Source organism: Acomys russatus, chromosome 16 (genome assembly GCF_903995435.1).
Source record: "Acomys russatus chromosome 16, mAcoRus1.1, whole genome shotgun sequence".
NCBI lineage: Eukaryota > Metazoa > Chordata > Mammalia > Rodentia > Muridae > Acomys > Acomys russatus.
Genome location: NC_067152.1, coordinates 39376784 through 39400736, shown reverse-complemented (window position 1 = coordinate 39400736; position 23953 = coordinate 39376784). Strand labels below are relative to the sequence as shown.

Sequence of the window (23953 nt, the reverse complement as noted above, 5' to 3'; positions counted from 1 at the left end):
AGAGCATGCGGTTGCCTGTCATTCACAGATGTCAATGAGTAGAGACCGGAACTGAATTGTAAAACCGTGCTTCGTTCAGAGAGCCAGATGTTTGAGAAGACAGTGGATTAACGTCTTAGAAAGCTGTCTTCCGCCTTATCCTCATCTGGCACAATATTTATGGGGAAGACAGAAAATGGGGCAGTCAGTCAGCTGACCTGGAGCTCTGTCTTGCCTCTCTAGTTAGATGCTCAGTGTGGTTTTGAGAATATATGTGCCTCTCTTATGATCCCTTACACTCTTTCCTCTGTGTTCTGGATGTTTTAACTCATACCATGCTTGAGAAAGGGAGATTCTAATTAGCGTCTTCTGCTCTCAACATTCTATTTCAGCCTGGGCTGGGCTGGGTCGATATGCACTCAGAACAAACAAGCCGTGAAGAGTGCGTGCAGGCTGAACTCTTACATGCATGCATTGATTCTTTTTATGGGGTGAGGTTCAGGCGTGTCTTTATAACACAGAATGTGAGAGTGTTCCTATCCTGTCTGCTATCACCCCTCTTGTCCCTCCTGTCCTTCCTGTCCCCTATTACACCTCCTGTCCCCTACTGTTCCTCCTGTCCCCTACCATCCCTCCTGTCCCCTACCATCCCTCCTATCCCCTACCATCCCTCCTATCCCCTACCATCCCTCCTGTCCCCTACCATTCCTCCTGTGCCCTACCATCCCTCCTGTCCCCTACCGTCCCTCCTGTCCCCTACCATCCCTCCTATCCCCTACCATCCCTCCTGTCCCCTACCATCCCTCCTGTCCCCTACTGTTCCTCCTGTCCCCTACCATCCCTCCTGTCCCCTACCGTCCCTCCTGTCCCCTACCATCCCTCCTGTCCCCTACCATCCCTCCTGTCCCCTACCATCCCTCCTGTCCCCTACCATCCCTCCTGTCCCCATCAGTTTCAGTGCATCACGGAAGGGAAGCTTCACATGGAACAGCATATTTCATGGTTGTTGGGAGCATGTGGCAAGAGGATGTTCACATCATAGTGGACCAGAAGACAGAGGGCAAAACAGGAAGTAGGCTGGGTTGACATATCCCCAGGGTCCTCCTTGTTACTTACCTTCTTTGGGTCTGTGGATTGCAGCACAGTTATCCTGTACTTTATGACTACTATCCACTTATAAGTGAGTATATTACCATGTGTGTCTTTCTGGGTCTGGGTTACCTCACTCAGGATGATCTTTTCCAGTTCTACCCATTTGCCCACAAAGTTCATAATGTCCTTGTTTTTAAGCAGAACTGGTTGAAGAGAGGGAACAGGGTTTGAGAAGGAGCATAGAGAGAAATGAGGGTGCAGCTCAGACCTGGGGAGAACAGGTGTAAGAGGACAGAGGCCTTACAGAGAGAAGAGGCACCATGGGTGGGGGCATCTCTGTGACAAGCTGGAGACCTACAACAGAGTAGGCTCCTGGTAGGATATGGGGGTGACTCTAGCTGAGAATCTTAGTAGCAGAGATCATAGAAACTGAAGAGGCCACTCTCTCACTAGACAAGACTCCCATCCACAAAAACTTCAACCCAAAATTTTCCCTGCCTACAAGATGTGCAGGGATAAAAATAGAGCAGAGATTGAGAGACCTAAACCTGGCCCAGTCTGAGAGTCACCTCATGGGAGAGAGCCAACCCCTGACACTATTAATGATACTCTGCTGTGTTTATGGACTGGCGCCTAGCATTCTGTCCTCTGAGAGGTTCCACCCAGCAGCAGATTGAAACAGATGCTGAGACTCACAGGGAAACATTGGGCAGAGTTCAGGAAGTCTTGTGGAAGAGTGGGGGTTCGGGGGGGAGATAGTAGGACCTGGAGGGGGCAGTGCTCTACAAGAAGACCAACAAATCCAACTGACCAGGACCTAGGGGGGCTTGTGGAGACTGAAACACCACCCAAGGACCATGCATGGACTGGACCTAGGCCCCCTACACAGATGATGTAGCTGATGGGCAGCTCAGTTTTCATGTAATCCCCTAGTAAGGGGAGTGGAGGCTATCTCTGACATGGACTCTGTTGTCTGCTTTCTGATCACTTCCCTCCAATGGGGCTGCCTCATCAGGCCACAGGGGAAGAGGATGCGCCCAGTCCTGATAGGATTTGATATGCTGGGGTTGGTGGGGGGGGCTCCCCTTTGAAGAGTAGGGGAGGGGAATAGGGGGAAGAGGGAGGGAGGGGGTAGGACCAGGAGGAGATGAGGGAGGGAGCTACAATAGGGATATAAACTGGACCCGCCTTCCAGTGACGTGCTTCTGCTTCTTGGACTGTATCTCTCAAGTTTCTGGAACCTTCCAAAATAGCACTACCAGGTCAAGGCCAAGTGTTCAAAACATGAGCCTGGGAGTAGGCATTTCATATTCCAAGCACAGCACTGTGTTTTCCCAAGTGGTGGGATGAAATGCGAGTCTGTGTGGAATGGGAGAATCATCTTTTCTTCTTGACCTTGAGGGGCCTGCCCCTGAGTCTTAGTACTAGTGACAGCTGAAAGAGGCACAAAACCTCTCCCAAGGGAGATGAGCAATGCTGGGAGGAGCTCGTTCCTAGATCTCCAAGTTTTCTCTCAATGGAGCCAGGCAGCTCACCCGGCTCCCCTCCTTCCAGTGTGGGCAGCCCTGCGTCTTAGCCACCAGATCTGGGACAGATTGGCCCAGCGTGAGTGAGTGGTAGTGTTGGGGTGGGGAAGCCTGGCCAGCTGGTACAATTGTCCATCAACAAGCCCACGGTGAGAGGTGCTGATGGATTGGTGGCTGGATGCCACGGGAGGCTGGCGAGGGCAACTTGTTCACACCCTCTTGGTGGGCAGCTGGTGAAAAGGTTTGGTGAGTATGCTCTCTCCTCTGTCATCACTCTCATGTTTTTCCCTTTTGTCTTCATGGATTTAATAGTTTTGGTGAGCTTAATGATTCTTCATCTAGTCAGTCTCGGTCTGCCCTGAAAGCGCTGGGGTAATAAATATGCTTGCCCGTCTGTTAATCACAGTAATGGATTTGTGAGATAGGAGCATTGAAGTCAAACAAAGAAACTAAGTATTGGGAATGAGGGTTGATGTCATCAGTCCAGGGTTTGCCACACAAGCATGTAGACCTGAGTTTGGATTTACAGGGCACATGTAAAAAGGCAGGCAGGGCAGCGTGCACAGGGAATCCCAGTGTTGGAGATGTGGAGACAGAAGGGTCTCGGGTGCATACTGGCCAGACGAACTGGTGCAAGTGATGACCAGTGGGAGACCTTGGCTCACACAATGTGGAGAACAAATGAGGAAGTCACCCAGTGTTGACCTCTGGCCTCCACATGCACCTGCACGCATGTGCACACACATGAACATGTAAACACTAAGTATTTTTTGACTTTGGAGTGGTATGATATCCCTTAGGGACTGGCTAAGGCCATAGCTTGTGGGAGCTCCAGTGCACGTGGGTGCCACACATGGGAGCTTCAGTGCAGATGGGCACCACTCTCGGGATTTCCCAGCAGCCACATAGTGGCCCACAGCCATCTGTAACTCTAGGTCCAGGGAATCTAATGTCCTTTCTGGCCTCCACAGCCACCTACACCCATATGGTATGCATAAACTCATGCAGGAACACACACACACACACACACACACACACACACACACACACACGATAAATATATAAATATTAAAAAAAGAAACCAAACATTAGGATTTCATTCATTTAAAATTCTAGAAATGGCAAACAGGTTGACAGAAGAACAATCAGTCACCGGCTGTGGAGATGAGGAGACAAGGAGTGACAGCAAGGAGGTCACGTGACTCTTGGGGTGGGTGGCAAATGGATGGGCTAGTGTGAGTACAAGGGTCTTGAGTTTAAATCTACTCCAAAACAGTGGTTATCAACCCATGGGGCTCCACCCCTTTGGGGGGCATCGACCAACCTTTTCACAGGGGGTGTATGTCAGATATCCTGCAAATCAGCTATTTACATTACTATCCATAGCAGTAGCAAAATTGTAGTTATGAAGAAGCAATGACATAATTTTATGGTTGGAGGTCACCACAACATGAGGGTCTGTATTAGAGGGTCCTGGCATTAGGAAACTTAAGAACCACGACTCTAAAAAGTTACAGTGTGTTTTCTTTTTTTTAAAATGTATTTATTTATTAATTCATTCATATTACATCTCAATTGTTATCCCATCCCTTCTATCCTCCCATTCTTCCCTCCCTCCCACTTTCACCCTATTCCCCTCCCCTATGACTGTTACTGAGGGGGACCTCCTCCCCCTGTATATGATCATGGGATATAAAGTCTCTTCTTGGTAGCCTGCTATCCTTCCCCTGAGTGCCACCGGGCCTCCCCATCAAGGGGACGTGGTCAAATTGTGTTTTCAAATATGTACAGTTTCTATCAAGTCTATCCCAGCAACTCATTTTAAAAAGTGATTCCACCCAGACTGGAAACAAACAAGAAACTCTACTGGATTTTCCATTCTTCTTGAGAAACTTTATTTAGCAGCACACACATCCATTCAAGCCCAGCCCTCCAGCCTTTGGTAGGATCAGTCCCACTTGAATGGAAGCCAAGGCCCACAGCATTGACACCTAGGCTGGGGAGATGGCTCAGTGGGTGGGGCGATTGCCACACAAGCTTGAAGATGAGTTCAAATCCACAGAAACACATAAAGCATGACGTGGTAGCAGACATATGTAACACTAGTGCTTTTATGACAAGTGGGAGATGGAGACAAAAGAACCCTTAGAAGTGTGTGGTCACCTCACCTGTCACAGTCAGCAGTGAACAGTCAAGAGACCCTGTCTCGTACAAAGAAGATGAGGCTGACACTTGAGTGTCTTCTGACCTCTACGGTGGGTTGTGTCATTTGTGTACCCGTACACACACACACACACACACACACACACACACACACACACACACACACGAAGCAGCAAAGATTGTTTCTTTGTGAGTCACCGAAGTCATTGTTCTAATGTGAGCATCTCCCATGAGTCAAGTCTATGGAAGCCTTGAGGCGTGGCTGCATTTAATTATGTTTCTGTTGCTATGGTAGAGTCCCCCGACAAAGAAACTTAGAGGAGAAAGGACCTGTTCTGGCCTATAGTTCCTATAGTTCACCGTGGTGGGGAAGGCTGGCGGCGAGGAAATAGAGCAGTCATGTTTCATCTGCACACAGGAAGCAGGGAGGGAGGGAGGGAGGGGGAGGGAGGGAAGAAGAGAGAAAGAGAGAGAGCTTAGGGAGGGACCGAGGGAGGGATGGAAGAAAGGGCCCTGAGAATGACCCAAACATGAGAACAGGAAGTGAGGACCAGCTTCTAAACCCCCAAACCCCCCTCACCCCACCCCATGATGTACTTCCTCCAACAATGCTCCATTTTAATTTTTTTTCTCCTTATTTCTATTTTATATGTTTGAGGGGTTTGCCTGTACGGGTATCTAGGCATCATGTATATATAGGGTACTAGATATCCTGAGCCTGGAGTAACAGACTGTGGAAGCCATCATGTGGGGCTGGGACTGGAATCTTAGTTCTTTGGAAGAACAGCCAGTTAGTTGTCTTAGGGATCCAGCCATCCAGCCATCCAGCTCCGAGTTTTAAAGGTCCCATAACCTCTCTGCATAGCACCACCAACTGAGGACCAAGTACCCTAGGGCAACATTTCTCATTCAGAGCGCAACACATTAGAATTCTACAGTCACCAGCCTTCAGGCTGTGGGTGTCACCTGCTCCCTCTCGCGCGTGTTTTAGGATCCTATCCAGAGTATATGCCACGTGGAGCCTTCTCTTTGTGGTGTGGATCACCCAAGAGGAAGGTGCGGAGTCCAGTGTGCACATGCTTAGTTTTGCTGTCTCTACTTGAACTATGCTTCCCGGCAGGGCTTACCCTGTGAACATCTTAGTGCCTATTTGCCTGTCTGCTTCTCAGGCACTTGGGGGCTAATAGAGATACAAACGTATGAGGACCCCGTTCCTCTCAATCGGCTTATTCTGTTGTTTATTTCTTTTTTTGTTGTTGTTGTTGTTTATTTCTTGTGTAGTTCTGGCGTAAGCACAAGTATGGCTAGCTCTTCGACACCCTCATTTTATTTCCTTCAGGTATCTCCCCAGCCACATTGCTCTATCACGTGATGGTCCTTGTTTTAGTTTCTCAGGGACCTCCACGTTGGTTTCTATGACAGCTGTGTTAGTGTTCAACCCCGCCAACAGCGTGCCAGCTTTTGCTTTGTCCTGCCAACACCTCGTATCTTCCATTTTGATGATGCTAATTTCATGCCCCCCCCTCACCTCCCTTTATCCCGGGATCCTTTGCCTGATCAGGGCAGGTGGCAACTTACACCTGCCATCATCTGATATCTTCCATTTTGATGATGCTAATTTCATGTCCCCCACTTCCCATTGTCCCAGAATCTTTTGCCTGGTGAGGGCAGGTAGCAAGTTACACCTGGTCTTTTCTCCGAAGTTTCCAGAATTTCACAAAAGACTCTTTGGCTTGGCAGGGTTAAAAGATGGCACTGGCTTACTTGGGGTGCAGTCAGCCATGTATGACATCAGTTTGCCCCATCATCCTCTGGGGCCTTTGGGAAGCCCCTTCATCTACATCAGTTAAGTCTCGCTCATACTATCTGTTAAGTGATGTCCTTGGACTGAGAAGTCGGCTACAGTCTTTCTCAACGCCAACGGAGTCTGCGCTTCTATCCGTAGGCTGCTCAGCATGTTATCCACGGAGCTCTGCAAAGTCTCTGCTGATTTCCCACCCCTGAAAAACTCCCTGACTTCAGTTGCTTATCATTTGTCAGAGGAGCGAAGGCATCTGAGTGAGAGCCTAAGTTGTACTTAATTTGGAAGGTGAAAAAAAAAAAATCACTGTAAGATGCAGGCAACAGACTCAAAAATGAGGGTTGAATCATGTCTTGATCATAAGTTCTGGTTTTTCCACCCCCGCTGCTCCCCTTCATTAGCAGGGATGACAGAGGACTCGTTTAGGCAACAGATATGAAACAAGTCCCTGTCCATGACTGCTCTGCTGGGTGGTGGAGCATACAGAGATGCTCCAAGGACAAGCCAGAGCCTATTGCCTACACGGTCCTGGGAGTTTGGGTGCAGAGAACTAATCCGGTGTGATGGGTAAGGACCCTAGCCAGAGGGGAGCTATGCCAGGTCAGGGGAAGGAGGGAATGCTCAGCAGGTCTGTGGGAAGTAGGAGGATCTGTGCCTCCTGCCAACTCCTGGGCTGGCATGGTGGCTCCATTGCTATGTTCTTCCAGTAGCCTTGGCTGGTATCGTCACTGCTAGTTGGCCAGACTGGGCAACAGAGGACTCCTCACTAGTGAGTGCCAGAGCCAAGCGTCTGAGTCCAAATTTTGCACTTTGTTGTCATGAACTTGAACTGGCAGCCAAGGGTTAGAGATAGATGCTGAGAAAGGTCTCGACATTGCCACAGACAGAGACATAGAGGTGCCACAAGGGGCTGGGACATTCAGCACACCTCTGGGGGCAGCAGTGCAAGATAGAGTCCTCACAGTTGACTAGGTCAGCCCTAACTTAACATATAAGTTATGGTAAGATTTTCCCAACATAACTTTGATGATTCAGGGGTCAGTGAATTGAGAACGTGAGTTCATACTGGGCAACTGTCCCATCTTCTACTACCAGATAGCGGCCACCAATGTACTGTCTGTGCGGATTTCTACATTTGGGTAAATAAAGTCAAGTCTCTGGTTCGGTGTCATCTGTCCCCGCCAGCTGTATTCTCTTCATGCCCTTGTAAGGCCCTTAGCACAACATTGGCTCCCACCTGATGTCCATGGTTATCTCCTCCATTTCAGTGTCGTTAACGTGGTCCCACCTGTGGAATTCCTTCTGCCACAGAGGATGGGAAAGTCATGGGTTTGACCATTAGCACATGGGTATCTTGCCTACCACACATGCCCTTGTAATAGCTTTTCTTAAGGCCCCACTCACATTAGACAGGAACCCAGTGCCATGTGCAGATTGCTCTTTTGCCACACTTCAGTTTCTGTGTAAGTCAGGAAGCTGACAAGGAAAGTTAAAAATGAAGGCACTCCATCAGGGATCAGGGTTTGACTAGAAGGGTGAAGAACAGTGGTTTCCCTGGAGTGGTCCACTTGTGTTGTCTGGGAGGTTCTTCCATTCCAAGCATCCCAGAGTCCAGCATGGCTCTCACAAGAGCATGTCTGTCTCTCTGCTCCACGTTAAAATCTATCTGTGAGAACTTGGCTTGTTTCTCATATATAGGGACATGTGATAGTTGTGATGGTCTGTGGTGACGATTTTGGAATTTTCGTCCCTTTGAGTCCCAGCTGTGGGGATATGGGGCTGCTTTGCAGCAGCTGACTATGATTTGCCTTGTGCTCTGGTGAGGGGCGTGGGTTTGCTAGTGGCAGATAGTTTGTGCAGTTGTGTGATGTCTTGGATTCTGGAAAATTTTCAGAGGGTATATAAATGCTGGGGCCTTGAAGTGTAGTGGGTTGTTACACCGTTGTTGGTTGCTGTTGGTAACCATTTGTTAAGTAGTCATGTGAAAAGAAGAAATAACAAATCCTGCTGTTGAAGATCAGACTTGCCTCAAGGAACTTGATGCCCCTAATCAGCAGGGGCTGAATATATATATATAATTTTTTTTTCTAGTCCACCAATGGCTGGAGAGGCTGGCAATCACATGGCTAGGTGGCTGGATGTCTCAGCCATCCCAGTCTGGTGCTGAAAGCCTGGGGGGGTTCCTGGAGAGCTTCTGGTATTCAGTCTACATTGGGAACCTGGGGAAGTTGGTTCTAATATTGGTGAAGAAATGTTTCAGCAACAGAGTAGATGAACTTGCCAGCAGAGTGAAGGCAAGCAGGCAAAAAGGTGAAGATTTCCTCCATCTCTTCTTATCTGAGTTGCTCTTGAGGGGGTGCTACCCACATTTAGGGGAGGTTAGCCCTTATCAGATAATGTAATCAAGGAGATCTCTCACAGTAGTGCCAAAGGACTTGTCTTTTAGTTCATTCCAGACCTAGTCCAGACCTAGTTGACAACCAAGATTAGCTATCACAGGCATAGAATAGGCTTGGTACCCAGAGATGCAGAGGGATGCAGTTGAAGATGGTGGAGTAGGTGTTGAAATGGGAAGGAACACAGAGGCTGGGGAAGTAGGAAGTAGCTTAGATGATGCTGGTCAAGTTGCTTCTTTTCCTCATAGTGAATAGAGAGGGTTTGGAGGCCCTGATGAGTGGCTTTCTCTGGGTCTGAGGGTTTTGAAATTGGTGGTGGTGGTGGTGGGGTGCTGTGTGGGAAGGGGTTACAGGTTGGGTCAAGTTCACAGAGGAGAATGAAGATGGTCCATGTCCATCCCTGTGCAGGTGGTCAGCTGACAAAGGCTGTGAAGTCTAAAGCAAATGAGGTGAATTCTGCATGGGGAGTCCCTGGATCCTGTGTGTGTGTGTGTGTGTGTGTGTGTGTGTGTGTGTGTGTGTGTGTGTGTGTGTGTTTATGTTTTATGACAGCCTGGACGCATGGCATTGCACTGGTCGATCTCTGTGCCCATCTGGTTGAGTGACACACTTTCTTCCTCTCTGGAGCTGCAGAGGCAGAGTTCCATGGGTGACGTTAAAACCTTGCCTGGGAGAGTCAGTTCCAGGGCAAGTGGCTCTGTGTGAGCAATGGCTGGCAGAAGGCAACCCACAGCTTCCTGCACGGGTTGCTCTTTCTCCTTGCCGTCCTAATGCCTGGTTGTCACTCTGCATGTTATTCTGGAAATGAGTGATGCCGCATAATTAAGTAAATTTTAGAAATCCCATTCAACATTTTATATGTCGCCTGTGACTGTTACGACAGGTGGTGGGTGGACTCTAGCCGTGAAGATGTCACGGCATGTGTAAGATTTAAAAAGCCATAGGTGATTAGTTAATTTAGGCAGGTCAAGAGAACAGTTTGTCAAGTTGATCCTGTCGACCTCTGAGACCAACTGCGATTTTTCTCTTTTAGTCATTGGATTGATTTTAGTTCTGCTTGGTCTGTGCCCTGGACCTGCCACTTATTGCCTGGGCTAAAAGGAACAAATTGCCTGAGTATTTCAGATTCAATTTCTTTTCCTTTTTAATGGGGATGTGTGTTTGTGCTCAAGAGTGTTCTAGTCCAAAAGCAACTTGGTGCAGGGGGTGAGGTGGGGGGGGGGAGAGGGTTTATTTTTATCTTATAACTAAGTCCTAGGTCATAGCCTATCACAGAAGGAAATCAGGGTAGAACTCAAGGCAGGAACCTGGGAAGGAAATCAATCAGAGACAGTGGAGGAACACTGCTTGTTCCTGCCCAGGGGTGTCACTGCCCACAATGGGCTGGGCCCTCACACATCAATCAAGAAAGTGCTGCACAGATACATGCCTGCGGTCCATTCTCACGGAGGCAGTTTCTTAGTCTTCCAGGTTGTGTGTTAAACTAATAACCAAGATTAGTCATCAGAGTTGGAGTGCATCTACATGTGTGCACACTCTTGTGGAGGCCAGTCAACTCTGGTGTTCTTACACAGGGGCCATCCGCTTTTTATTTAGGGTCTCCCATGGAACCTTGAGCTGGCCAACTTGTCTGTGCTGGCTGCACGTGCCCCCTCCCCCTCACCCCTCCCACCCCCTGGGATCAGCCTGTCTCCACCTTGCCAGAGCTGGGATTACAAGCTTGGGCTGCCACCCTCAGCCTTTTACACACGGATTCTGGAGGGCTCGATTTAGGTCCTCGTGCTTGCATAGGAAGCACTGTTGACTGAGCCCACATCCCCAACCTGAGAGTTAATGTCTTTTCCACAAGTAACAACAGAGAACACCTGCCTCCAGGGGTTGTGGTGACAAGACAAGGCAGCAAATATAAACCTTGGTGCCTAGAAATGGCTTTTGATCAATAGTTATCCGCTCCCTTTTTCTTCAAGAGGACATTGAAGAGAGCAATCTGACTCTGACACACTGACATCTTAGGTGATTTTAAGCGCTGTCACATAGCACGAAAGGGAAGGGCCACCATTTTTGACGTGCCAGAGAGTGGGAGAAGAGTAAGGAAGCAAACGTTTAGGGAGACACATGTCAGTCCAACATGAGAAAGATCTCCGTAAGAATCCTGTGCTCTAATGCAGTGGGGCTCTGTAATGCTGAGCAGTTTGTCTCGGGAGCTTTAAATTAGAACTGCATGTCCTTAGGACTCACGTCTGGGGCCAGATGTCTCTTGCTTGTCAGGGGCTGTGATGTGTATTGGAGAGTGCTAGATGTAGTCTCCTGCCCCACCTGCAGTGTGACAGTGACTTTTGGCATTGTCACCTGTCCTGTGGAGGGCAAAAATCACCTTTGGATAAGAACTCCTGTGTCAGCTGGGTTCGGTGGCATACACTTGTAATCCCAGCATTTGAGGAGGCAGGGGCAGGGGCAATCTTTGTGAGTATGAGGCCCGCCTGGCTTACAAAGCAAGTCCAGGATATTCAGGACTGCACAGAGAAACCCTGTCTCGCAAACAAAACAAAACAAAACAAAACAAAAAAAAAAAAAAAAAAAACCCTAAAGAACAAAAACAAAAAACCCTCCTGAGTCAGAGGCTAACATAGCAATCAATAGAGCCTTTCAGATCAACTCTATCCTACCCCAAACTGGTTTTCTTTATTTTTATGTCTTTTTATGAGCATGTATTAATTATATTATATGGAATAATAGGTCAGTGGATCTCATGATGACATTCTCATACGTGTATGTAATGCATTTTGACCATATTAACTTGCCTTATCGTCCTGTCACCTTTCCCATTCCTGCTGACCCCTTTCTTCTTCTCAGCTGGCGCCCTCTATTTTCACACCTCTGCTGTTGTTGACCCAGCGTGTTTCACGATTACAGGTGCATGAGTGATGGGGCGTTTCCAAAAGCATGGGCCACGTAATCAGTGGCTTCGTCTTTGTCAAGTGTCAAGGTGACACTGTCCTGCTCACAGTGTTACCCTGCTTACATTGCTGTCCTGTCCTGCTCACACTGCTGTCCTGTGCACACTGCTGTCCTGTCCTGCTCACCCTGCTGTCCTAAGCCAGCCTATAAGCCAGGAATTATGGGAGGGACTTTTGCTAGTTTCAGGGATGGTCTTTTGGTTGAATAGTATCCATTGCCTGAGATTAAAGGCCTAACAGATGTGAAATGGTATGGCTTATTTTTAGGACATAGAGAACAACGGGGCTCCCTGTCAGAAAGCCTTATTGGGTTGACTCTCCCAACCCCCAAGGCCTTATGGGTTGACTCCCACAACCCCTAAGGCCTTTTGGCTTGGTTTTCTACCCCTTGGAAGGTCCTATAGGTTGACTTCCCTCTCAGAAACTCTTATGGACTGGCCCCTTACCGCAAAGCCTTATGGGTTGGTTAATGACTGTTGCTCCCTGTGGTTTCTGTAGGTCATGTTGGCGGCTTCCTATTGGTCTCTGTTAGCACCAGCGGTGGAGATGGCCACATCCTCAGGGGGCTTTGGTGCCTTCGCCTTCTTCCCAGTGGCTGTTGGCTTCACCCTGGGAGCTGCTTTTGTTTACCTGGCTGACCTCCTGATGCCTCACCTGGTGAGTATCATTTTCTGTGGGCTGTGGAGTCAGGAGCCATTCCTTGCTGGATCCATTCCTACCTCAGGTAGTTGTTGGATTCTAAGCAGACAAGGCATTAGAGGAAGTGAATAGTGATTTCTTCCATAAAGAACTCACTTGCCCATTAACATGACTCACTGTTCACATCTTGCTAAGTTCAGATTTTGAATGTCAGATACGTAAGTTATAGCCCATGTGGAGTGTTACAGGTTCATAATACATGAGCAACCGGAACTGGGGGCGGGGGAGGGGAGGGGCTTATGATCGTGGTTCCGGGAGAGCTTGAGAGCTGATCCAAGTCCTCAGCGAGATGACAGCACACCGAAGGGTAGTGAAAGACCTTTACCAGTTCCTCATATCTAAACCAGTTAACAGGAAGTGGCAGGAGAAGGAGAGTCTGGGAGGTTGGTTCACTTCTGACATTTATGGGCCAGGTTCGCTCCCTACCATCTGGGGACTGTAAGATAAGAACAGCAATAAAAGGTACTGAGCTTCTGTGTGGAGACCAGGTTTTGGGCTCGGTTTGCGCGCCTCACTTTCTGGTGTGAACTTCTTGGCCAAGCAGAGAGCCAAGGCCAGGCTGTGAGATGACAACCTTTAGCTTTTGGCTAAATTCTTGTAACCACAGTGCATGCTCTTGGCAGGGGGGAGAAGGATTCATGCCAGCCACGGTGTGGGACTGTGTCATGTCCCTTTCTCACATAACACACCCTGTGGGTCCTAGAGGTGGGCGGAAGCACTTCCAGGTTGGTGTCTGGATTCGCTGGTGACCCAGAAAGGAGAGAGGTAGAGGAAGAAAGTGAGATTGTTTCTTCACGGACCAGAGTACCTGTGCTCCAGGACATGGTGAAGCCTCTCCTGTGTGCGTACTCCCTCTCCACCCCCTCTGCTTTTCCTGTGTCCCTCCCTCCCTCTCCCTCCTTCTCTCCCTCCCTTCCTCCCCTCTTTCTTCTCTCTCTCCTTTTCTCTTTTCCTGTCTACTTTTACCTTTCCTTTCTAACTCCCCCTCTCTCCCTCCCTTCCTCTCCCCTCACTCGCTTGCTCTCCTTTCTTTCTTTCTTTTTCTTTTTCTTTTCTTTTTTCTTTCTTTCTTTTTCTTTTTTTGAGACAGAGTTTCTCTGTGTAACTCAGGCTAGCCTTGAACTCACAACCTTCCCCCATCACCTCCCAAATGCTGGGATTTCAGGCCTGTGCAGCCATGCCTGACCCCGTCCTCCGTCTCACCTTAAACTTCCAGCTAGAGAAAGGAAACAGTGATCTCCCAAGACCTAGATTGCTGGGTCCTGGGGCTGTTGCAAGGCTTAGCACTTACAGGGCAGACAGTCCAGCACATTCCCTGGGCCTGTCAGCTGGATGCGACGGATGCGTGGACGGCTGTGATAGTATCCTAAGGAAACACCATCTGTCAGCTGTTTTCTTTCCACTGGCAGCCTGAGTGACAATGTCTGTTTCTGCCCGCTGGATGTTTGGTTTCCTTGCTGTCAGATGTAACTGTGCCGGTGGTTTTTAGAGGCCGTCACGGGGAGAGGTGGACTCTGCTCTTAAACCCGTCTAGCTATGGGTAGACTTCTGACTCATCTGGCCAGGAAGGTCATGAATGCAGCAGACTGACTCCTAAGTGGCAGGTCGTAGTGGCTCAGTGACTCTGTGCAGCCCTCACTCGCCTCCTGTTCTGCTTGCTCACCGTGGCCACCCCGCCTTCTAAGCCCTTCTCTCATTAAGGGCCCTTTCTGTCATGATTGGTCCTGGTGACTGAGACCTGGGAAGGGATGGGAATGGTGGAGGCATCAGGCTTGGTGCCAGGTGTATTTGACCAGCTGCCTGAGCAGAGGGAAGTTCTCTGGGCAATGTAAATAGTCACTGGCCGGTCTGTACTGTGCTGTGTGATTTTTGTTGTTGTTGTTGTTAACCTTGGTTCATACTTGTTTTAATATATGCTTTAGATAGGGAGACACTCCCAGGGCCGAGCTCTGGGTACATAATGTAGAAAATCAGAAATTGGGGGTGGGGGCTGGAGAGATGGCTCAGAGGTTAAGAGGACTGGCTGCTCTTCCAGAGGTCCTGAGTTCAATTCCCAGCAACCACATGGTGGCTAATGACCATCTATAATGTAATCTAGTGCAGACAGAGTACTGTATACATAATAAATAAATCTTAAAAAAAAAAAAAGAAAAGAAAAGAAAAAAAAAAGTCAGAAAAGGCTGTGAAGCAGAGGCCAAATGTTGTGGTGTGGAGTTGGGGAAGGTCTGAGAAAGAGGCACCCTAACCATCAGCGCCTAGACCTCACTCGTTGGCAGAAGATTCTGTAAACATCTGCTCTGGGATGCTGGCGAAGAAATGAATTGCTGCTGTTAATTCGAGAAGGGAAACCGTGGCTCCGAAGGTCTCATACACAGCCAGGCTGTGTTTCTAATTGCCCCGGCTCCCGAATAAGAATGGTCGCTGAATTGTGCTCAGAAGTAGCCTGCTACCCAGCACTGCGAGGCTGGCTAAAGGCTTCCCTCTTGTGTCGCGGTTAATTTGCTTCCCAGACCCGAAGAGGGCTGCAGCTTGGCCCTTCTGCAGTGGGAATTAATGGGTTTTGATATGGAGTCCCTGTGGTTATCCCATATCGATTGAGCACAGGCTGGGGGTACATTCAGCTTGAGGCCACTTCAGTTTTTAATTATTGAACCTGACCACAGTGTTGGTGGGCAGTGGATGGCTGTGGAGAAGCAGGGGAAGAAGGCTAGAGAGCCCTCACTGCTGCCCGGCTTACCCTGCGCTTTCCCATGCATGCGCGTGTATGCCGAGGAATGGAATCTCATTTTCCACTTTCTGAAAAACAAACAAACAAACAAACAAACAAACGGCAACAGTGCCTGTGTTGGCGCTGCCTCTTCCTTTCGGCTTCCTTCAGTCTTGGCACACTTACTTAGAGGGGATGTGTGTGCTCTCCCCTGTCTTTTGGTGTCTTGACATCTTAGAGAGTCTGCTTAAGAGGCCGCAGTGGGAAGAGGAGGCATCCAGTGCTTGTGGCTCTCTCCTGTGTGTGAAAACTTAGATCCCTCGTGAGCAGGTTTGGGTGAAAGTGGAGACCAGTTTCCTCATGGATTTAACCAAGCCCCAAGTCATGCCAGTGTCTGTGGGTTCTCATTGTGATGGCCAAGAAAGATGACTTTATTAAAAGCCAGCTGAGTGGGACAGACACAACACGCATGTGCCAGCATCAGGTTGGTGGGCAGGAGCTGCCTCCAGGAACCACACGATTCATGTCTGAAGTGACACGTTGCAAGGGGCAAGCTTTGACCACCAGAGGGGTGTGTGCCTATCTCTCCTTTGTAGGTTTTCACCACCACTAACATTCTTTATTCTTGTTTACAAAGAACGGGAGAGAAGAGCGAGCCCAGTGCTGTTGTACTCACAAATTCGTGGGATAAAGCTGGATCTGTGGGGGGCCTGGTTGGAACCATGCAGGAGCGAAACTTGGTCCTCTCCAGTGAACTTCCCATCTCACTCTTATGCTTTCATGAGGTTTGAGATTTGTAGTCCTGCCTCTGTCTTTGAGGTACACTTTGGGATGGAGCGTCATTGATTTAGCTAGGCCAGTTGGCACCTCTGCAGCAGTGGCTGGACCTTCTGGATAGGGCTATGGTCGCGCTACTAGGCATGTCTGGTGTGTAGGGGAAGATGCTTCCAGTCCCAGCTCAGAAAGGCTATGGCTCTGCAAGGGAACCTCTTGGTTTCTAGTTTTTGTATCTGTACTAATTAGTTTGTTTCTCCTGCTACAGCAAACATCTTCTGGCCAGGTGACTGAAACAAGGAGTTTTATTTTCTCCTTCCCCTGAGGCTAGAAGTCCAAATGTTCAGCATCCCCAGGGCTGGTGAGTTCACAGCTCTCTTGCCTTGGCTGTTGGATTGTCACATTCTCTCTGGGTCTTCATGTTGTCCTCCTCTGGGCAGGTGACCCTTTCTGGTGTCTCCGGTGTCCAGATTTCCTCTTACAAGGACATCACTCAGTTTGGTGCAAGGCTTCCCTGGCACTGCGGTAATTTAGCCATCTCTTTAAAAGCCTCCATCTCCAGATTGTCACAATGTGCGATGCTGGGTTAGGATTTCAGTATACAAGTTTGAAGGGGCTTGATTCATCCCAAGGCAGCATCTTTGAAGGTTCTGAGTATTTATTTAATCAGATAATTGTGTGTGTGTGTGTGTGTGTGTGTGTGTGTGTGTGTGTGTGTGTGTGTGTGTGAGAGAGAGAGAGAGAGAGAGAGAGAGAGAGAGAGAGAGAGAGAGAGAGAGAGAGAGAGAAGAGAGGGGTCAGCTTTGGCTGTTGTTTCTTAGCACTGCCCAACTTGGTTTTTGAGACAGGGTCTCTAACTGGGACCCGGGGCTCACTGATTCAGCCTGGTTGGCCACTCCAGCACACTCCAGCCAGCATACTCCAGCCAGCACACTCCAGGAATCGAGAGAGAAAAGAGACAAAGCCTGTAGTGATGCCTCCACCTCCCAGCCCCAAAGCAGTTTCTCTTGATACTTGTAGGGTTAAGCTGGAGAGATGACTGGGTTGAGGAAGCTTGTCCTGTGGATGCCCTCATAGGTCGCCAAACAGACACAGTGTGTCCTTTCCCTAAGCACCTGCTGGTGGCTGTGTGTGGGTTCCCTGAGGGGCATCTGTGCTCAGGAATCTGCAACTCTGATTAACAGTTTACTTCTGAGTTGAGAATCAGCACGCGCACGTGTGTGTGTGTGTGTGTGTGTGTGTGTGTGTGTGTGTGTGTGTGTGTGTGTGTCAGTGGAGGTCCTGGCTAGGGAACATTAGGAAAGACTTCTTGTTCACAGAGCTGAGGGACTCCTGACATCCTGGAACCCCAGGCCTTTGCCTAGCTGAGGCTTTCGGGAGCTAGCATGCCTAGTGGCTTTTCTTAGGTCTAAATGGCATAGCCATGGTGGATGTGGCCTCTCTAGCTGTTCTGTGGCTCCTAGAAGTTTAGAGTCATGCAGCTTGGGGGCCTGTTGGCTTGAGGCAACTTCCTAATATAGTGCCCTCACTGGCTGTTAGTGGCTTAGGCCTGGACTTGTCCTGCACTGTCTGAACTTCTGTCTAGAAGGCAAACGATTCTGGGTTCATGCCTTGGTAATCCAAAACAGCAACAGCACATAAACAAAAAGCCAAGCCACTGTGGTCGTGTGTGACTGCTTTTGTGGATGGTGGGAACACTCGCCATGAATCTCTTTCTAAAATGCCTATGTGCCGTGTTTCCTGGGGAAGATTATGTAGAGGGCTGTATGTTTGTGCTTTAGCTGTTTCTGTTGTCCTGGCTCATTGAGATGGCACAAAACTGGCTGAAGCTTTGTAGGCAGAGGACCAGGATATTTCAAGACGTGTCTGCTCTTTAGCTTTCAACCAGGGTTCAAAAGTACCCCTGACAATGATGTTTGATGTTTGTTTCCAAAGGACCTAGATAGAGCAGGACTGGTGTGAGAAAACACACACACACACACACACACACACACACACACACACACACACACACACACACGAGCTTTCTGAGGGAGACTCCTGAAGCACCGAGTGGTTCTTGTCATCATAGAATGTGTTGGTAGGGAAGCTTAAATGTGAACGCGTATGCTTGGAACCTTCTAGAAACTGTACTCATCCCTCCACCTTTTCATATATTAGGCCCTAAGGTTGTGACTGTCCTCTCTTGCCATATCTTGAGTCAGACATTTCAGGATCCACCGTAGAACTATCTAGAACTTGTGGGCAATTGGGGTGGCAAAGCTGAGTTGGAGGGGTATGTTCAAAGACACCGAGTGTTGCACTTAAGCTAATGGCATATCCTTTTATTTGCCATGGGGACTTGGACAGGGTTTGGCTTGCCTATAGCCTGCAGCTCTCTGGGCTGGTGGCAGGTGCTTCATAGAATCTCCCTCTCTGTATCTCGCTGCTCATAGGATCCCAGATTGATTGGGCCAAAGGGTCAGAGTTCCAGAGAGTTGGAGGGGAAGGGGGGAAAAGCTGGTGTCAGGAAGGAAATGGACAGTGATATTTTGGGACAAGATGAGGTTTGGTGAGTTTGAATGGAAGGAGGGCGTCCAGTTAAAGCCACTGGGGGAAGCCATTCTCTCCCACATGCAGCCTTGGGATGCCTTAGGTTGGCTGGAGGACATGGAATTTGTTCTCAACCCTGTGTCTCAGAGATATCCCATGACTCTGATCGCAGCCAGTGCCCTTTGGAAAATCCCTTTTCCAAACACACAGGTGAGAAATCAGAGAGCTGCCTCTACCTTGATGTGCGTGGGGGTAGGTGCTGTGAACTTGATATGCAAATCACAAAATCATTAAACACAATGTCAGTAGTTGGCCACAGTTGTGTGGGCCAGTGGGTTCTTGTTTCTTCCAGTTAAAAGGCTAGGGGCCGAGCACACACGTTGCTGTTGATCTACATGTAACCCTTTGTATGGTGAGAGAAGGACCCAAGATCTCTGCAGCTAGTAGCCATCCTGACAAACTTTCTCCCTTCATGATTGAACAGTGCTCACTGGGTCCCCTGGACCAGGCCAGCTTTAGCCAAAAAGCCTGGCTTACTGCTCACTCTGAAAGCTGGGAAAAGCCCTTGCGCATATCTAAACCTGTGCCAGTACCAGGGTTGAAGGTGAGGCTACTTCTAGGCTGACATGGTGGAGAGGATTCTGGTCTTCTCTTGATGTAAGCCTGCAAGAAAAAAAGAGTAGATAGAACGCCACCGGGGAAGCTGCAAACAGGCAAGCCCAGCATCCTGTGGCTGAGAGGAGCATCTGTTATAGCTGGAGATCTGCCACCACGGAACAAGGGGTCACCTGGTGGCCATCCCACTCTGGATCCCTTGGCCACAGTGTTTTAATCAGCAGCTTCCTCTCTGCTGACCTTCAGCAAAGTGGACATCAGCCATGTGTTTCCATGAGCCATCATAGACAGTGGTGCATGTGGGTGCGTTTCCACAGGCATTCACATCTTCCAGCTGCATATGTGTGGAAGTTCTGAGTTCTCTCTCTCTCTCTCTCTCTCTCTCTCTCTCTCACACACACACACACACACACACACACACATGCACACTCATGAACATGTGGCTCTAGGGTGGCTCCCGTCCTGTCAGACTCATGAACTAACAGGATGGCAGTGTTTACACAGTACAGAAGACTGTCTAGGTATGTGTTAACAGAAGCAACCTCTGTTATCTCTTCAACCCTGGGATTTAGAAGTCCCAAGGAAGAGCCTGGATTTGGCCAGTGTCAGCTCCAGGCACGGTGTGTCCAGCAGTGGTTTTGGCTGCGGGGCCTGAGGCAGACTTGAGAACAGCGTGCTGTCCCCGAGCTCCTGGAGACAGCGTGGCTTTTCACTGTCATCTGCGGCAGAACACTGCCATACCAAGTTCTTTGAGGACTTTGCTCATCCTTTCACAACGCTACCCTGAGGAACGGCTCGGCAGATGCCACCTAAGTGTGTCCCAGCTGTCCTTTAGCTTGCACCGCCGTAACGAAACACCAATCTGGGGCACTTAAATAACACACTATATCAAGATGCTGGCTGATTTGATTACAGGTAAGGGCCATATCTTCCCGGTTTGCAGATGGCTGCCTTCCTATTGTGTCTGTACATGAGGCAGGGCAGGGAGATGGCGAGCCTCCCTCCTGTGGGCCTTTTCTCATTAACACAGCAGTACCTTTATGAGAATCCTGCCTGTATGACTCCATCTAACCTAGTCATCCTGTCCCCCCCCTGTACCCTCCCATGCCCCCCCCCCCCGAGGCTTCAGAGACATCGGATACTACTTCAACACAGCAAGTCTTTTTTGTGGGTGGATATGATGTGGAAATGCATTTGTTTACACCTGCTGTAAAGAACTTGAAGAATTCCCTTCTTCCGTTTTTTGAATGTGAGAGCACTTTGTGAACGCTGAATAGATAGCTCTCTGGCCAAGGGGCAGCTCTCTCTGGTTAGGAGGAAGAGAACTGGAGCCTTTCAGTGGAACAAAGTTGATGGTGCTCTTTGGATTAACCTCCATCACGTCCTTCTGGCAGTGTGTGCACGCACATGCGTCTTTACATTTGCTAAGCAACAGAATTAGGTCTTATCTTTTTTATGTTGGTGTGTGTACATACATGTCTGCATGTGTGCCCACATGTGTGCATGGGTATATAGAGGCCAGAAGTCAGTCCCTTGAGTATCTTCCACAATCGTGTTCCAATTTTTTTTTTAAAGGACATCTCTCACTGAACCGGAAGTTAACTAGTTTGGTGAGGCTGGCTGGCCAGTGAACCCCAGAAATCCTCCTGTCTGGCTCCCCAGTGCTCTGGTTCCTGGTCTGCACCACCACACCTGGCCCCTTTATATGGCTGCTGCCCAGATGCTCGAGGACTCATGCTCTTTACTGAGTCTTTACTCCCAGCCCTGGGCTCACTCGCTGTCTCATCTGACCTCAGCTTTTTTTTTTTTTTTTAAAGATTTATTTATTATTTATTATGTAGACAGTGCACATTAGATTACATTATAGATGGTTGTGAGCCACCGTGTGGTTGCTGGGAATTGAACTCGGAACTTCTGGAAGAGCAGTCAGTGCTCTTAACCGCTGAGCTATCTCTCCAGCCTGACCTCAGCTTTTTAATGGGGACGGTTAGTTAATTTATACTTCATGTAGTGATTGCACCGCTCAGATTCATGTCTACCATCTTACTGTTTTCTTCTGTTCGTCCCCTTCGGGGTTTTGTTGTTGCTCTTGCTCTTCTGGAGCTCCTGTCCTGCCATCTTCTGGGCTAAGTAAGTAGTATCCCATTGTATTTTGTCTGCTAGATTTGAGACCGCGTCCCCTGGGGCTGTGGAGGTGGCTGGAGAAAGAGCCCGTGTCACACAAAGCATGAGAACCTGATTTTTGAATCCCCAGCACCCAGGTAAAACAACAGATGTGGCTGGCACACACATCCGTTCTCAGTGCTGTGGGTGATGGAAGCAGGAGCATCCCGGGGCTTGGCTGCCAGCCTGGCTGCAGGTACTACAGAGAGAAACCCCGCCCTAGGGAGTGAGGCAGACTGGGATAGAGCGCAACGCCTGACGTCCTCTAGTCTAGTCTCTGCGTGTGTGCATGGGTGGATGTACCACCGTCCTGTGAATATTTATAGTACACACCCACCATACCACACACATCGTCCACGTACCACACCACACACACATTACACACACACACATCGCACCATACTCCACACATCAGATACACACCGTACCACACACACACATACACACACACACACCACACACACACACACACACCACACGCACATACACACACACACACCACACACACACACACACACCACACACACACACACACCACACATCATATACACACCACACCACACCACAACACACACATAGACCACACCACACACATACACCACACACACACACACCACACGCACATACACACACACACACACACCACACACACACACACCACACACATACACACACACACACACACACACACACATCACACACACACACCACACGCACATACACACACACACACCACACACACACACACCACACATCATATACACAGCACACCACACCACAACACACACATAGACACACACACCACACACACACACCACACGCACATACACACACACACACCACATGCACATACACACACACACACCACACACACACACCACACATCATATACACACCGTACCACAACACACACATGCACTGTACACACGCAGCACATCATACACACACACACCACACATACACACATACGTATTCACACACACCACACACACATGTGTATACATCTCTACTATATTTTGTGTGGTTGCTGTAGTGATTACTGCATCCTTAATCAGGGTTATCACTGAGCCATTTCCTCCGTGGTCTTAGAGCTGCCTATGGCAGGCTTCCCCTTTCCCCTCCTGGGCCCATTGTGCTGTTTTTGTCACACGTTTTACATCTTACAAATATCCTAAAATAGTCGACACGCTGCTAGAACTTTGGCTTCGAACAGTCCATCACCTTTAGAGGAAAATGTGAAATTGTGCATTTTGCCTTTGGTGAGGCTCACAGGCCGGTGCAGTCCGTTCACGAATTCCCGGAAGCACGTTTAATGTGCTTTCACGCTCTACCCCGTAGAACCCTAACAGAAGTCACGGTCAACTTCATTTGGATCATTGCTCCAGGCTCTTTGCAAGATATCTTGTCCTCACCACTTTTTTTCTGTTCTCTCCACCCTCTTTTTCAAATGGAGGCAGTTTAATTGTAAGGTCACTCTGTGTGTGTGTGTGTGTGTGTGTGTGTGTGTGTAGCACTAATGGTGCATGCATATGTGTGTGTCTGTTTGTGGAGGCTGAAAGTTGACTTTGGGTGCCTTCCTTCATCACTGCCCCCCCCCCCTCCTCCTTATTTTTCGAGTCAGGGTCTCTCACTGAACTAACTCAGCTGGACTAGCAAGTCCCAAGGATTCTAACTGCCTCCCTCTCCCCAGTGCTGGAATTAAATGTGTAAGTTGTGAAGCTGGCTCTTACGTGTGCTTGCTTGAGATCTGACTCCAGCCATGCTTGTGTGTCAGTCACTTCACCCACAGACCCACCTCCCAGCCCTAAGGTCATCTTCAAGAAAAACAAAACAAAAACTGATTTCTGAACAAAAGCTTCTATCTTTCATTTTCTCTATCATTTCTTTTTCAGTTTGGTGTCTGTCTCTGGAATGTTGGCTGCATTTTAGCGGCACAGTTTTAAGACGTTAATTAGCTGGCACTCAAGTGGGCATCTAGAGTCTCTTGATCCTGATGTTTAATGGAGTGTTGCCTGGGATGGCAGGCATCAGAGTAATTGGATGGTAGCTGGGACACTAGCTGATTCACAAAATCACCCAAAGGTGTCACTCCCAAGAAGGCGACTAAAGTTAGCTTTGGTTCAAGGGCTCTAAGCATTGTCCCAGCTGCCCTAACGCTTCTGTTTCGAGGAGACTGCCGACATGAGATAGTTACCTCTCAGTAGCCATGGAGTTAAGTTGCTATTGGAGGGATTCTGTACTCTGAAGCTTGCGTGTGCATGAGAAACACCATTGCTTTTCAAACCGCAGCTTCTTGAAGCCCCCCTCCCAATGTCTCACTCCAAGGAACTGGAGTGAAAGCAGGGCTTTGTATTTTTTTTTTTTTAACCAAGTGCCCCAGAGGATTCTGATGGTACAGACTTGCTGTGCCAGACAAACTTATATAACAATTTTAACAGTTGGACATTTTGTTCTGTTTATTATTTTATTTTCCTTCAAGAGAAGGAAGCACAATCATTATTTGACTCACGATGCAGGCGATGACCCTGTCACCCTGTCCAGGCAAAGCA

The 23953-nt window shown here is 48.8% G+C and overlaps 1 protein-coding gene across 1 annotated transcript in view; it reads left to right on the top strand.

Annotated features, from left to right (window-relative positions):
* Slc39a11 (solute carrier family 39 member 11) overlaps positions 1–23953 on the top strand; it is a 407103-nt gene that overhangs the window by 102102 nt on the left and 281048 nt on the right. The window contains exon 4 of the mRNA XM_051158984.1: positions 12413–12571. Coding sequence (XP_051014941.1) covers positions 12413–12571 — 159 coding nt within the window. The remainder of the gene's footprint in view (positions 1–12412; positions 12572–23953) is intronic.